At 39.6% G+C, this 16627-nt stretch overlaps 1 protein-coding gene across 1 annotated transcript; it reads right to left on the bottom strand.

The window, feature by feature from the left end:
- Nucleotides 1-5950: 5950 nt before the first annotated feature.
- On the bottom strand, nucleotides 5951-6904 carry LOC102424185 (olfactory receptor 7A10-like). The gene has a single exon (XM_006107391.1). It carries the CDS (start codon nucleotides 6902-6904, stop codon nucleotides 5951-5953), a length of 954 nt encoding a protein of 317 aa, XP_006107453.1.
- Nucleotides 6905-16627: the final 9723 nt, after the last annotated feature.

Genomic DNA, 16627 nt, shown 5'->3' with positions numbered 1-16627 from the left:
ACACTTGTGCACTGCTGGTGGGAATGCAGACTGGTGCAGCCACTATGGAAGGCAGTATGGAGGTTCCTCAAAAAATTGGAAATGGAACTCCCATTTGACCCTGTGATCCCACTTCTAGGAATATATCCCAAGAAACCAGAAACACCAATCAGAAAGGATATATGCACCCCGATGTTCATAGCAGCACAATCCACCATAGCTAAGATCTGGAAACAGCCTAAGTGCCCATCAGTAGATGAATGGATTAGAAAACGGTGGTACATCTACACGATGGAATACTATGCTGCTGTTAAAAGGAAGCAACAGCATGGATGGAACTGGAGAGCATTATGCTAAGTGAAACAAGCCAGTCAATGAAGGAAAAATACCACATGATCTCACTCATTCATGGATAATAAAGACCATTACAAACTTATGAACAATAATAGATACAGAGGCAGAGCTGCCTCAAACTTATTGTCAAACTGCAGTGGGAAGGCCAGGGAGGGTTGGGGGACAGGAGGGAGGGGAGTAAGAGATCAACCGAAGGACTTGTATGCATCCATATAAGCATAACTAATGGACATAAGACACTGGGGGGTAAGGGAGGGCAGGGGATTGTCAAGGGCGGGGGAAAAAAAGGACACTTATGTAATACCCTTTGTAATACTTTTAGCAAAAATAAATAAATAAATAAAATAAAAAATAAAATAAATTTTAAAAAAAGATTAATTTATTCTCAAATGACATACATCATTGTAAGGAAATCTTCCTATTTTATAGATAGAATAGCATAACTTTTATTACTCATTGGGAAAAACTTTGCTTGGTTACTCACACTATTTATATAATTTCATTCCAGGAAAATCTGACACCTCAATTTTAACTTTTATGTTTCTCATTCTTTATACATCAGTACTTTCACTACTTTTCCTGATAATATTGACTTTATCATTGTTCCTTATAAGTCTTAGTCTATTGATGGTAATGCTATAGGCTGAAAATGCCTGAGCACTGGCCTTGGGCCCTGCTACTGGTTCCTCAGACCACAGTTAATGTTGTGGCTGGACGGGCTCTTGTGGTCCTTATTAAAATTGCAACAATCATGAGGCATCTATGAAATCACAAGGTTTATTACTCACAGGTCCTGGAGCATATACAGCATCCTAAGGGCCACATCAGAAGGTCTCAGAATGGGGGAGGGAGGAGACGAGAGAGAGAGAGAGAGAGAGAGAGAGAGAGAGAGAGAGAGAGAAAATAGTTTGAGTTGGAAGGGGAAACCTGAGCACTTCTCTAGTAGCCTTGTCATAAAGCTGGCAATAGGATTATTGGAGATAGATGTCTTTGTAACACATGCCACATACATCAAAAGTTTAATGTCAGGTATTTACACTAGTATCATGCTACTAGAATTTATAACTAATCTCCTAGTTTTATTATCTTATTCAACTCAGTGTCCAGAATACCTACAATAATACCTGGGAACCTTGACTATCAAGTATATATGTCCCAGTGGCTTTTGTATGGATATGAGGCAGTAGAGAAAGAAACCAAAGCCCCCACTTCTGGACATGATCAGAGAGAAAACGGTTTATGGCAGGAAACTCCCAGCAGTGGTTAGAGGTCACAACAACAAGGAATGACCAGAGATTGCATTGAATCTATAGATTGCTTTGGGTATTTCTTTAATTCATTCTAGTAAATTTGAAGATCTATTTGGCTTTATTAAATGATTCATGAATCAGACAGCATCCCATCTAACAACTAAGAGAAATTTCGGGAGGGTTGTACAAAAGTAGAAGGTTTTTGCAGGGGGAAAAAAAGAGTAGCTTAAGGGAGGTATTAATAATGGGAAAGAAAGGATTTGGGTGGGGGGGCTTGACATCTTTTGTTCGGGAGATGAGAAAAAGAGGGTTTTATCATGGAGATTCCTTCTTCTTTCTATAGGGATGGAGAGGGCCCATATGACAGATTACCTAACTGGTGCTTGACCAAAAGATTCCAACCTGGTTGATTAAAATTATATTTCTGGGAGATGTAGATACTTCCATTAAATCCAGGATTAAATCTGGGTTTGGCATACTGGACTCTTAGCATGAGTGATGCCCTTGTGAGCCTGTGGTATGGCATAACAATATTTTTTCCAATTAGTGAGCAGAGTATACCTTTCCATTCTTGTGTCTTTATTCGTATTTTTTAAACATATTTTTATTGATTTCAGAGAGGAAGGGAGAGGGAGAGGGAGATAGAAACATCAATGAATGATGAGAGAGAATCATCAATTGGCTTCCTCCTGCACTCCCCCTACTGGGGATCAAGCCCACAACCCAGGCATGTGCCCTTGACCAGAATTGGACTCAGGGCCCTTCAGTCTGCAGTCCAATGCTCTAGCCACTGAGCCAAATTGGCTAGGGCCTTTTTTTGTGTCTTCTTCAATAAGAACTCTTTCTATGTATGCATACATCTGTGTACACTTTATATGATTTTCTTTCTAATAAACACATAGACATACATAGACATATATGTCCAACACAGACTCATGAATATTTTCACCTTGAATGTTTAAAGAAAACTTGAAAACACTGGAGAGAATAGAAGTTAAAACAACAAATTATTAAACTCACATGAAACTAAAAGGAAGTAAAAATTTAGACACGAAGATTTAAAGTAGAATTGTTGAGGAAGACGGCGGCAGAGATGGTGGAAGTTGCTCTCTCCTCCTCCCAGCCCTGAACTGGAATCACAACTAAATTATACAAAAATCAACCTAAATAACCAACTGAAAACAGCTGAACAGAAGTCTCACAACCAAATATTTGCAGAAGGAGCCACATCGAGACCAATGCCATCTTTCCTGGGGAAAGCACTCCCCTCCAATCTGCATCAGCCTAGGGGACTGCACAAGCCCCACACTCCTGGCCCCCCTGCCATGCTGTCTGAGCTCACAGCCCACAAAGGAGTGTGCTGTCTGAGCCTGTACTAGGATTGAGGAGGTGGTGATCTTATTTCTAGACACAAGACACTAGGGGTTAGGGGTGGCTGGAGGAAGGTCAAGGGGAGGAAAAAAGGAGACACATGTGCTACTCTTTGTAATACTTTAAGCAATAAAACAAAATTTAAAAAAGAGTACATACTGCATAGGTTCATATACATAACTCAAAAACACACAAAAGCTTTAATATCTTTGTTGTATAAATGTTAAAAATGTAATTAGCCTGCTCCTCTGTTTCCTTAATTCTGCTGGAGATGTGAAATAATAAACCTAATTCTGGTAGATACTGGTAGAAATAAATAAAATATTTTTTAAAAAGAGAGTATGTCTAATAACTCTTCCATAGGTAAAAAGTGTAGGTCTGTATACATGCATGTACATTGTATGTGATTCTCTTTCAAATGAACACAACACACAAAGACATAACACACACACTAATATTCTTACCTTTAATGTTGAAAAAAATTTTAAAGAAATTTGGTGACAATAGTAATTAAAGAATGAATGATTCAATTAATATGAAACTAAAATAATTTAGAAATTTAGATACAATGATGTAACGCAGAAGGTTGACCTAAATTTTAGTAACGAATTACATTTCCTATATTAACTCACAAAGACCTCGAAGTCAGAACCACATTTACTTCTGTAACTGAAGAGTTTGTCCACCAGCTCCACGTGAGTCACACACGCTGAACATGAGATTTGTAGTGGAGAGATTAGACTCACTTTTTTGGTAGCACCGTGCAATTTTATTTTAAATTAGAAGCATTTTCAAAACAAGCAAAGGGAGGAACTTCACATAAGACAATAGATATATCTAGAGAGCAAAGTTCATTTGGAATTACACACAGGAACAGGCACAGAATTAGTGTGATATTTACACAAGAATAACATGCTATAAAATTCCCCTTTTGAAAACCCTGAGTAACCTAGACAACTGACCACATGAATGATCCTACTTTTCCTTCCTCTGCCTCAATTCCTGCTCTTAGGTTTCAAATAAAAAGCAAACCCCAAATATATAAAGTACTCATACAACTAGACCAAAGGAAGACAAACAGCCCAACAGACCTAAATAGACACTTCTCCAAAGAAAGACACACAAATGGCCAACAGTCATATGAATAAATCCTCAATGTCACTAATCATCAGAGAGATGCAAATTAAACCACAATGAGGTGCCTCCTCACACCTGCCATAATGGCTACTATCAATAAATCAACTAACAACAAGTGCTTGTAAGGATGTGGAGAAAAGGGAACCCTAGGACACTGCTGGTGGGAATGCAGACTGGTACAGGAAAACAGTGTGGAGTTTCCTCAAAAAAATTAAAAATGGAACTGCCATTTGACCCAGTGATCCCACTTCTAGGAATATAACCTAAGAAGTCTGAAACACTAATCAGAAAGAATATATGTACCTCTATTATTTATAATAGGTAAGATCTGGAGACAGCCCAGGTGCCCATCCATTGAAGAATGGATAAAAAACGGTGGTACATTTACCAATGGAATACTATGCAGTTGTGGAAAAGAATGATCTGTTACCCTTTGAAATAGCATGGAGGGGCCTGAAAAGTATTACGCTAAGTGAAATAAGTCATTAAGAGAAAGACAAGTATCACATGATCTCACTTAATTGTGAAATCCATGAACAAAATAAAGTGACAAACAAAATAGATCCAGAGATATGGAAGCATGCAACAGACTGTGGATCTTCAGAGGGAAGGGGTGGGAGGGAAAAATTAACCAAAGAACTTATATGCATATATGAATAACCCATGGACACAGATAATAGTGGGGTGAATGCCTGAGGAGGGGACACGGGAGGGGAAGAGTGGGGTCAATGGGGGGATAAAAGGAGGACATCTGTAATACTTTCAATAATAAAGATACATTTTAAAAAAGCAAGCCACAAAGCCATAGCCATCATACCCATGGTCCCCAATAGAGGCAGAGTCCTTCAGCCCAAGCCCATTTCTGTCCCTTGCACACACACATGCATACACACAGCTTTCTGTGTAGCTATTGGGCGTACAGGACTGTGAGTAATAAAACTTACGTTTTCATAGTTCCATGATGGTTGTTGTAAATATAAGAAGGACCACAAGAGTCTATCGACCCAGAACATTGACTCTGGTCTGAGGAACAAGTAGTAGGAACTGGGCCAGTGCCCAGGGTTTCCTATCCTATTGCCTCACTATCATTAGACAGAGACTTATAGGGAACAATGATAAAATCTATAATATCAGGAAGAGCAGTTAAGGTACCAATGTACAGAGAAAGAGGGGCACATGGGAAAAACTGAGGTTACAGATTCTATGGGATGAAATTATACAATGGATTAGGTAGCCAAGTGTAGTTTTTCTACATGAGTAACTCCACTTATTACTACTCTACCTACAAAACAAGAACAAATTACTTACAATGATATATGTCATTTGAGAAGGAATTATTCTTAAGACATCAATATTTCTAGTGAAGTAAATGAAAAGTCCTCACTATTTCTGACCAAGGTTGGAAAATTTTTGTGAAGGTTAAAAAAGGACAAAGGGAAAAAATGTCCATATAACACACAAAGCAGGAAGCTTAATAGAATGGTAACTTAAATTGTAGAGAGAAGTTGAAACAAACAAAGGAAATTCAAGGACAGAATAAAAGGAGCAATTCTGGCCTGGCCTGTGCTTCTCAGTGTTTGAGCATCAACCTATGAACCAGGAGGGCTCCGTTGGATTTCTGGTCAGGGCACATGCCCGGGTGGTGGGTTCAATCACCAGGAGTGGGTATGCAGGAGCAGGCAATCAATACTATTCTTTCATCATTCATGTTTCTCTCTCTCTGCCTCTCCATTCCTCTCTGAAATCAATAAAAATGTGTTTTTAAAAAAACAAAAGGAGCAAGTCTAAAAAAACACAATGTGATTAAAGAATCACAATTTCTGGTTTTAAGTTCTGTAGCCCAAAACCTAGGGCACTTTTTACCTCAAGATAATTGTACCCTTTGCACATGCCATCCCAAAGAATCTTTTCAGAGCCCTCTTTATGTCCTTGTTCCTGAGACTGTAGATGAAGGGGTTCAGCATGGGTGTGACCACAGTGTACATCACTGACGCTGCTGCACTTGAGTGTGAGCTTTGGGTAGCAGCAGAGCTGAGATACACTCCTAGGCTTGTACCATAAAATAAGGAGACAACTGAGAGGTGAGACACACACGTGGAAAATGCTTTATACTTCCCCTGAGCTGATGGGATTGCACGTATGGAGGACACTATCTTAGAGTAAGAATAAAGGATACCAGCGAGGGGACCACCACCCAGTAGCACAAATACAAAATACATCACCATGTTATTAAGAAAGGTGTCAGAACAGGCAAGTTGGATCACCTGTTTGAGTTCACAGGAAAAGTGGGGGATTTCCAAGTCTGTACAGAAGGACAATCGCAACACTACTAAACTGTGTAACAAGGAATTCAGAGCCCCCATGATCCAGGACATCAGAACCAGCAGTCCACAGAGCCGGGGGTTCATGATGACCATATAGTGCAGGGGGCGGCAGATGGCCACATACCTGTCATAGGCCATCACACTTAGAAGGAAGTCATCCAGTCCTCCAAATAGTAAGAAAAAATACAACTGTGTGATGCAGCCTTTATAGGTAATGACTTTGCTCTGTGTCTGGATGTTCCACAGCATCTTTGGGATGGTGGTGGAGGTGAAACAGATGTCTACCAAGGACAGGTTGGAGAGGAAGAAGTACATGGGTGTGTGGAGGTGGGAGTCTGAGCTGACGACCAAAATGATGAGCAGGTTTCCCAATACAGTGATCAGGTACATGGAGAGGAAAAGCCCAAATATGAGGGGCTGCAGTGCTGGTTCCTCTGACAATCCCAGAAGAAGAAATTCTGAAATCAGAGTATCATTCCCAGGTCCCATGGGGTGGAAGTGACTAGTTGGAAAGTAAAAATAACATGATTAGTTTTTACACAAATGGCCATTACAAGCATAATTGAAACGCTACTACTACATTTTGTAATAAAACAACAATATTTATTTTTTGTATGTATCATCCCCCATGACATCTCTGATTAGAAATTCCTGTCTTCCTCAAACTTTGTGTCCAAGGTGGTTGTGGATTACACTGTTTTTATGAGAAATGCTTTCATGCACTTGAGGAATATTTATTAATATTTCCCACCTCTAGGGAAAGTGTACAGGACACTCAGAAACAAAATTCCTAGAATATAATGATAGTGAAAGAATATATACAAGAAATATGTCATATACCAAGTTAGATGGTGTCATGTGAAGATATAAAAAGTAGGTATAAAAGAGTGTGGATGGGTGTTATTTTATACTGGGAGTTCAGGAAGCCCTGCCAACAAGGTGACAATTGAACAGAGACCTCAAAGAAGACAGAGGGGGTGACATGAGGTTAGTTGGGGAAGGAGGATTATGTAAGAAATGAGGCGGTGCCAAAGCCCTGAGATGACACTGGTTTTAGGTATTAAAGACTCAAAAAGAATCCAGAATGGTGAAATAGAAGAAAGTCAAGAAGGCCCAAAAGAAAATATGAGAGTGCATCATACATAGTGAGGGTATATGGTTCCCTTTGTTCAAGTGTTTGTGTGTGTGTATGTGTGTGTGTGTGTGTGCAAAAATTCAAAAATTGCTTGATCACAATGTAAAAGGCCTGTCTTATTTTAGGACACAGTAAAAATAATCTGGAATTTAATGCAATAAATGCGAGAACAGTTTAAAAGGCCAGTTCTTGCTAATGAGGGAAAAATAATAAGAGTGAGGAGCCCAGCAGAGAGCCAGGTTCACTGGTCCTGGGTACTTGATCCATGGCACCTGTTCTTCCGTGAGCATTCTCTGAGATCTCCTTATACTCACTCTTGTGCTGATGAGAGAAAGACGCACAGAATGTAAGAAGAGTTCCAGGTCCATCAGGCACCAGCTGTAGAAGAGTGAATTAGAACTCACACCTCCGGACACTAAGTCAGTGCTTTCCTGCTCTGCAAGGCTGCTCACTCTGTCAATGCTTCACAGACAAGAGGAAATGCTAAGGTGGAAATAAAGCAGAATCCTGAGAGCTGAGCAGACAGAAGGGAGGGTCTGTTCCTGGTGTGGAATGAGAGAGGCTGTAGAATTGTGCTCTGAGATGGAGAGAAGAAAGAAGCTGAGAAGGAATAAGTTGCAAGAAACCACTTCAGAACGAAGGACATCAAATGTGTGGGATCTTGAGCCCATCCCTTTCACTATTTCATCAGCCTGACTGTTCCCCCAGAAGACACGGTTATTAAAAGCTTTACTTCTCCCCACGATGCTTTCCCACAGGGCTCACTCTGGCACCCCCAGTGGCATCACTCACTGGATTTGGCTCTACTGGCCCTTCCTTCTTTTGACAATTGATGTGAAAAAGGCAAGAAATGCAGGTCAGGTGCTGGTTTTCCAGAGCAGTTGAACATCTTAGAGAGGCACAGAGAGGATGCTCTTATCCATGGCTGAGGAGCTGCAGGTGAGTCTGCAGAGGGAGATCCAGAGGCTGAATTCTCAGAGCTCCTCTTTATAGGAACTGTTTTACTGTTGCTCAGTTCTCTAAGCAATTCAGCTCCCTTGAAACCAAGGAACCATAAATAAAAGGCAACTTTTCTGCCAGTTTGGTCTTCATGGGTTCACCTTGGGGGCCAGATGCATATTCCCTGCCTACTGATGGGTGCACCTTCCCAGAAATAAACATCTCCCCAGGGTATGTAAGCACTCATGCAGGACACATGGACAGGTTAACATCATGAGCTTCAGAGCAGCTGTTAGTCACATGATTGTCTGACCCAGAGATTTAGTGATGTCCCTGACCACACCCATCCCAAACAGGAACCTCCCAGAAACTTCCCCTTGACCTCAGTTGGGAAAACCAGAGATCAATTATAAATATGCACTTGATGGGGGGTAAACTTTAGCTACAGAGGTAGGGAGGGTGTCCTTTGTACAAGTTACCCAGATCCAAATGTTCAATTTTTTTCATCTGGGGTAAATGCATTCACATCTTTAAACTCACATTGGCACATATTTTTTTTCTGGCCATCGAGGCTATTCAGAGCATTTCTTTAAGATGGGAAAGAGTACTTTGAATATAAAACCAGTACCTGATAGTGACTTAGAGCAGTCACTGCCCAACATAGCTTTAAAGAACTAGATAACGATTATTATTAGACCATCAGTGCTCTGTTGCAGCTACTTAACTCTGCCAGTGTAGTGTGAAAGCACTTGTAGGCAATAGCCACACAGATGGGCTTGGCTGTAAGTATTTATTTTCTGTGGATTCTGAAACAGCTAAGTCCAAAGAGGGTGGCTTAAAACAACCAAAATTTATTGCAACAAGTTCTTTATTTTTATTGTCTAAACTTTTATGTCTCCTTTTCCCCCAATTGACCCACTCCCCCATCCATTCAAACCCCAGGCAAGCCCCCACCGCCCCAGTGTCTGTGTCCATTGGTTATGCTAATATGCATGCATACAAGTCCTTTGTTTGCTCTCTAACCCGTCCCTCCCCTACCATTTGTCTCGAGATCAATCTATTCTTCTTCATCAAATTATTTTGATCATTATATCCCACATATTAGTGAGGTCATTGATATTTATATTTCTCTGACTTGCTTATTTCGCTTAGCATAATGCTTTCCAGTTCCATCCATGCTGTTGCAAATGGTAAAAGTTCCTTCTTTTTTATAGTGGTGTAGTATTCCATTGTGTAGATGTACCACAGTTTTTTAACCCACTCATCTGCTGATGGTCACTTAGGCTGTTTCCAAATCTTAGCTATTGTGAATTGTGCTGCTATGAACATAGGGGTACAAAATACCCTTTCTGACTAGTGTTTCTGTTTTCTTGGGGTATATTCCTAGAAGTCGGATTACTGGATCAAATGGGAGTTCCATTTTTAACTTTTTCAGGAAACTCCATACTTTTTTCCACAGTGGCTGCACCAGTCTGCTTTCTTACCAGCAGTGCAGGAGGGTTCCTTTTTCTCCAGATCCTCGCCAGCACTTGTCGTTTGTTGATTTGTTGATGATAGCCATTCTTACAGGTGTGAGATGGTACCTCATTGTTGTTTTGATTTGCATTTTTATATGATTAGTGATTTTGAGTATGTTTTCATGTCTCTGGACCTTCTGTATGTCCTCTTTCGAAAAGTGTCTATTTAGATGCTTTGACCATTTTTTATTGGATCATTTATCTTCCTTTTGTTAAGTTGTATGAGTTCTCTGCAAATTTTGGAGATTAAACCCTTATCGGAAATATCATTGGCAAATATGTTCTTTCTCCTGTTGTTAGAGGAAATGAGTTTAGTTTTTGCCCATTGAGTATGATGTTGGCTGTAGGTTTATCATATAAGGCTTTTATTACGTTGAGCTATCATCCCTCTATTCCCACTTTGCTGAGAGCTTTTATCAAGAAAGGGTGTTGGATATTGTCAAATGCTTTTTCTGCATCGATTGATATGATTATGTGATATTTGTCTCTCAGTTTGTTTTTGTGATGTATCACATTTATTTATTTGCAGATATTGTACCATCCTTACATCCCCGGAATAAATCCCACTTGGTCATGTTGTATGATCTTTCTAATGTATTGCTGAATCCAATTTGCTAGAATTTTGTTGAGAATTTTAGCAACTATGTTCATCAAGGATATTGGTCTGTAGTTCTCTTTTTTTGTGGTGTCTTCATCTGGTTTTGGTATTAGGGTGATGCTGGCTTCATAGAAAGAGCTTGGAAGTGTGCCTTTCTCTTGAATTTTTTGGAATAGATTGAGGAGGATAGGTTTTAGTTCTTCTTTGAATGCTTGGTAGAACTGCCCTGTAAAGCCGTCTGGATCAGGGGTTTTGTTTGCCAGAAGATTTTTGATCGCTGCTTCAATTTCTTCAGTAGTCATCGCCTATTCAGATTTTTTTATTCTTCTTGATTGAGTTTTGGGAGCTTGTATTTTTCAAAGAATATGTCCATTTCATCTAGGTTGTCCATTTTGTTGGAATAGAGTTGTTCATAGTATTTGTTCATAATTGTTGGTATTTCTGTGGGATCGGTTGTTATTTCACCTCTTTCATTTCTGATTTTGTTCATTTGGGTCCTCTCTCTTTGCTTCTTGATGAACCTGGCTAGAGGTTCATCAATCTTGTTTCTCCTTTCAAAGAACCAGCTCTTGGTTTTGTTGATCTTTTCCATTGTTTTTGTTTGTTTGTTTTTTTTGTTTGGTCTCTATGCTGTTTATCTCCACTCTGATCTTTATTATTTCCTTCCTTCTGCTTAGGCTGGGCTTTTCTTGTTGCTCTCTTTTTTTTTTAAATATATTTTATTGATTTTTTCTACAGAGAGAAAGGGAGAGAGATAGAGAGTCAGAAACATCGATGAGAGAGACACATCGATCAGCTGCCTCCTGCACGCCCCCCACTGGGGATGTGCCTGCAACCGAGGTACATGCCCTTGATCGGAATCGAACCTGGGACCCTTGAGTCCGCAGGCCGACGTCTTGTTGCTCTCTTTCTAACTCTTTGAGTTATAGGGTTAGATAATTCATTATCATTGTTTCTTGTTTTTTGAGATAGGCCTGTAAAGCTATGAACTTCCCTCTCAAGACTTCTTTCACTGTGTCCCATAGATTTTGGATTATGGTGTTTTCATTGTCATTTGTTGCCATGATGCTTTTTATTTCTTCTTTGATTTCTTTGGTGACCCAATCATTGCTTAATTGCATGCTATTTAGCCTCCAGGTTTTTGATTTTTTTATTGTTTTTATTGTAGTTGGTCTCTAGTTTTATGCCATTGTGATCTGAGAAGATGCTTAAAATGATTTCTATTTTCTTGAATTTGAAGAGACTTTGCCTGTGTCTCAATATGTGGTCTATATTTTAGAATGACCCATATGCTCTTGAGAAGAATGTATATTCTGTGGCTATGGGGTGAAATGTTCTGAAGATGTCAATTAATTCCATCTGATCTAGTGTGTCATGTAGGATTGCTGTTTCTTTGCTTATTTTTTAAAAAATTTTTATTTATTAAGTTATTACATATGGTATCATCTCACACCTGTCAGAATGGCTATCATCAACAAATCAACAAATGACAAGTGCTGGCGAGGATGTGGAGAAAAAGGAACCCTCGTACACTGCTGGTGGGAATGCAGACTAGTGCAGCCACTGTGGAGAACAGTATGGAGTTTCCTCAAAAAACTAAAAATGGAATTCCTATTTGACCCAGTGATTCCACTTCTAGGAATATATCCCAAGAATCTAGAAACATCCATTAGAAAGGATATATGCACCCCTATGTTCATAGCAGCACAATTCACCATAGCTAAGATTTGGAAACAGCCCAAGTGCACATTAGTAGATGAATGGATTAGAAAACTGTGGTACATCTATATAATGGAATACTACATTGCGGTAAAAAAAGAAGGAGTTTGAGAAACCAAGATGGCGGCACAGGTAAACACCGGAAATTGCTGCCTCCCACAACAAATTCAAAATTACAACTAAAAGATAAAACAGACATCGTCCAGAACCACAGGAAAGCCGGCTGAGTGGAAATTCTACAACTAGAAGGAAAGAGAAAAGCACACTGAGACTCGGAGGAGGTGCGGAATTGCAGAGGTACGGAGGCACATGCAATAAGGGCTGGCAACTGAGGACGCTGCTGTCTTTTTGAATCGGGAGGGAGTCCTAAGCCCCTGACTGCTCTGAACTCCAGTTCCCGGTGCGTCTCTGGGGACCTAGACTCATACGGGGAGAAACTGGACTGTCTGGCAGCGGGCAGAACTCGAAACTCGAGGGCGGCTTCCTCTCAAAGGTGCTTGCAGCGATTACGGGGACACTGAGATGCGGGGCTTCTTAGAGCAAGGCTGAGGATCAGCCATAGCTGCTTGCTCTGCCCTGTTGATTTTCTGAGACCCCGCCCCACCCAAGCTGTGGCAGAGGCTTTTGCATATGAAAGGCCTGGCCCTTTGCAACCTGAAAATTACCTAACAAACTGCAGCTGGGTCAGAGAGACCCAGAACTTCCAAAAGAAGGCCCAAGGCCCCACAGCAGTTTGCATTGCTTCACAGCTGGGCCTCATTTGGGCACCTCCAAACCCCAAACAAGGAAGGGGAATCTGAAGATCCCCTTGTAGCCCCTACTGGGTAGCCTCAGGCAGAGGCTAAATTAGCACCTCCTTAGAGATTCAAGAGCCAGTGTACCCAGTCGTCAGAGTGGGACCATCCAATTACAACTCCTCAGATCCACAAGGGAAATACTCAGGGGGCAGACTCAGTGAGCACCAAAGCTCCACTGAAGCAAGTCTTGCCTCATAAGGGTGTCTTCAGCACAGATGTTCTCCCACTATAGACACAGCTGATTCTCACAGCCAATTGGCCTGGAGGTCAATTCCTCCCAGTGATACCTACAACAATCAAGGTTTAACTACAACAAGACTGTGCACAAAGCCCACAAAGGGGTGCACCAAGAGTGTCTACCTCAGGTAATTGGGGAGGCTGAGCCACTGGGCCCTATAGGACACCTAGCACACAAAGCCACTCTACTGACACAGGAAAGCATAAAAAAATGCGGAGACAAAGAAACAGGTCACAAATGACAGAAATGGAGGAAAGCAAATGACTGGATATAGAGTTCAAAACCACACTTTTAAGGTTTTTCAAGAACTTTCTAGAAACGGCCGATAAATTCAGTAAGACCCTCAAAAAAGACTGGCGAGACCACCGATAAATGTAGTGAGACCCGCAAGAAATCTAGTGAGACCTCGGGGTTATGAAAAAGGACCAACTAGAAATTAGGCATACACTGACTGAAATAAACAATATTATGCAGAGTTCCAACAGCAGGCTAGAGGATCTCAAGAATCAAGTCAAAGATTTGAAATAAGAAGAAGCACAAAACATCCAACGGGAAAAGCAAAATGAAAAAAGAACCCAAAAATACGAAGATAGTGTAAGGAGCCTCTGGGACAACTTCAAGCAAACCCACATTCGAATTATTGGGGTGCCAGAAGAAGAGAGAGAGCAAGATATTGAAAACCTATTTGAAGAAATAATGACAGAAAACTTCCCCCACCTGGTGAAAGAAATAGACTTACAAGTCCAGGAAGCGCAGAGAACCCCAAACAAAAGGAATCCAAAGAGGACCACACCAAGACACATCATCATTAAAATGCCAAGAGCAAAAGACAAAGAGAGAATCTTAAAAGCAACAAGAGAAAGAAACTCAGTTACCTACAAGGGAATACCCATATGACTGTCAGCTGATTTCTCAACAGAAACTTTGCAGGCCAGAAGGGAGTGTCAAGAAATATTCAAAGTGATGAATACCAAGAACCTACAACCAAGATTACTTTACCCAGCAAAGCTATCATTCAGAATTGAAGGTCAGATTAAGAGCTTCACAGATAAGGAAAAGCTAAAGGAGTTCACCACCACCAAACCAGTATTATATGAAATGCTGAAAGGTATCCTTTATGAAGAGGAAGAAGAAGAAAAAGGTAAAGACACAAATTATGAACAACAAATACACATCTATCAACAAGTGAATCTAAAAATCAAGTGAATAAATAATCTGATGAACAGTATGAACTGGTGATTGTAATAGAATCAGGGTTTTCCACAAGGGAAATTGTATAATATATTAATCTTGTGTAAAAATCACAAAACTTCTGTGTTTAATTCCAAATAAACATTGCTCCCTAGATATATCCATTGTTTAATGTGAACGTCCTTCCTTTGCTTGTATTGAAATTGCTTCTAATTAAAAATAAAATTGCATATATTTCAAGTTCCAAATCAAATTAAAAATAAAAGGGGAACTTCGTGGGTGGTGGCACCATGAGTGCTTATATAGTAGCAGTGTCATACATCTGGCAATATGATTATCTGAGATGGACGCCTTTGAAAAAAAAAGCTTAGTCAGGTACTTGTACTACAAACATGCTACAGCATTTCAAACATAATTTCCAGGTTTTACTGTCTTATTTAGCTGAGGGTCCAATTGTGCAATTATAATAAGGACCGCAAGGGTCCATCTAGTCACATAGGGATTGGTCTCAGGAGAAAGAAGCAGGACCCAAGCCAGTGCCCAGGCATTCCTGTCCTATTGCATCATTATCAATAGACTGAGACTTATAGGGAACAATCATAACTACCACAGTTCCTGGCAAAACTTGATTATCAAATATCTCTCTCCCAGTGGAATCTACTTGGAGGCATACATGAGAGGTTCAGAGACAGAAAGAGACGGTGAGGTGCCGTTTATAGGACATTCTGAGCTAAAGATGAGGTAAAGCACCTGGAGCTACAGAAGGGATGCAGGACATTGTAAGACAATAAGAAGAAAAGATGCTCAAAATTTAAATTCTTTAAGGGAGAGGTAAAAGTTCCTACCTGGCAACTAAAATGGACTCAGAGGGGTGCACAAAATAGAAGGTTTTTATAGGAAACAAGGAGGGACAAAGGAGCTATTAAAAGCAGAGCAAAAAAAAAAGGGTTATTTGGGGGCCATGACATCTTTTATTTGGGGGAAGAGGAGGGGAAGGATTTCTATCAGACAGATTCCCTCTTCTTTCTGTGGGGGATGGGGAGGGCCCACATGACAGATTACCTTACTGGTTTTTGACCAGAAAATTCAAGGCTGGTTGATTAAAATTACGCTTCTGGGAGAGGAGGAAACTTCCATTAAATCCAGTATGAAATCTAGACTTAGCATCAGGGGTTTTTAACTGGAGTGATGCCATTTTGGGCCTGTGGTTTTCTCTTTAACAGTAGTATGGACATTCACAATATTAAACACAGAATATCCATAAACACAGAATATCTTCCCATTTATTTGTGCCTTTTCCAATAATTTTTGCAATGTTTTATAGTTTGTTTCTACGTATTTAATTCTTTTTGATGCAATTAGAAATGAAATTGTTCTCTTAATTTCTCTTCTGACTATTCATATAGATGCAAACAATTATTATGTATTTATTTTGTATCACTATTGAACCTGTTTATTGGTTCCAAGAAATTTTTAAAATAATTTATTGGAGTATAATAACATAAAATAAAGTGAACATACTTAACAGCAATATTTCTGAATTAAAGGAGTTATGCAAAAATTATGAGTACATACTCCATAGGTTAATATACATAACTGAAAAAAACACGCCAAAGCTTTAATATCTTTGTTATATAATTGTAAAAAATGTAATTAGCCTGATCCTCTGTTTCCTTATTTCTGCTGTGATGTGGAATAATAAACCTAATTCCGGTAGATTTTGGTAGAAATAAAAAAATGTTTTTTAATCATAGAGTATGTCTAATAACTCTTCCATAGGTAGGAAGTGTATGTACATATACATGTATGTACATTTGTACATGATTTTCTTTCCAATAAACACAACACAAAGACATAACACACACACACTAATATTCTCACCTTTAATGTTGAATGAAAATTTTAAAGAAATTTGGTGACTATCAAAATTAAAGAATGAATGATTCAATTAATATGAAACTAAAATGATTTAGAAATTTAGATACAATGATGTAACATAGAAGGTTGACCTTAATTTTAGTAATGAATTACATTTCCTATATTAATGCACCAAGACCTCAAAATCAGAACCACATTTA

This window comes from Myotis lucifugus, unplaced genomic scaffold (assembly GCF_000147115.1).
Source record: "Myotis lucifugus unplaced genomic scaffold, Myoluc2.0 scaffold_1164, whole genome shotgun sequence".
In the NCBI taxonomy this organism is placed as follows: Eukaryota; Metazoa; Chordata; class Mammalia; order Chiroptera; family Vespertilionidae; genus Myotis; species Myotis lucifugus.
Note: the sequence above shows the minus strand (reverse complement) of the source record. Positions and strands in the feature narration are given on the sequence as shown.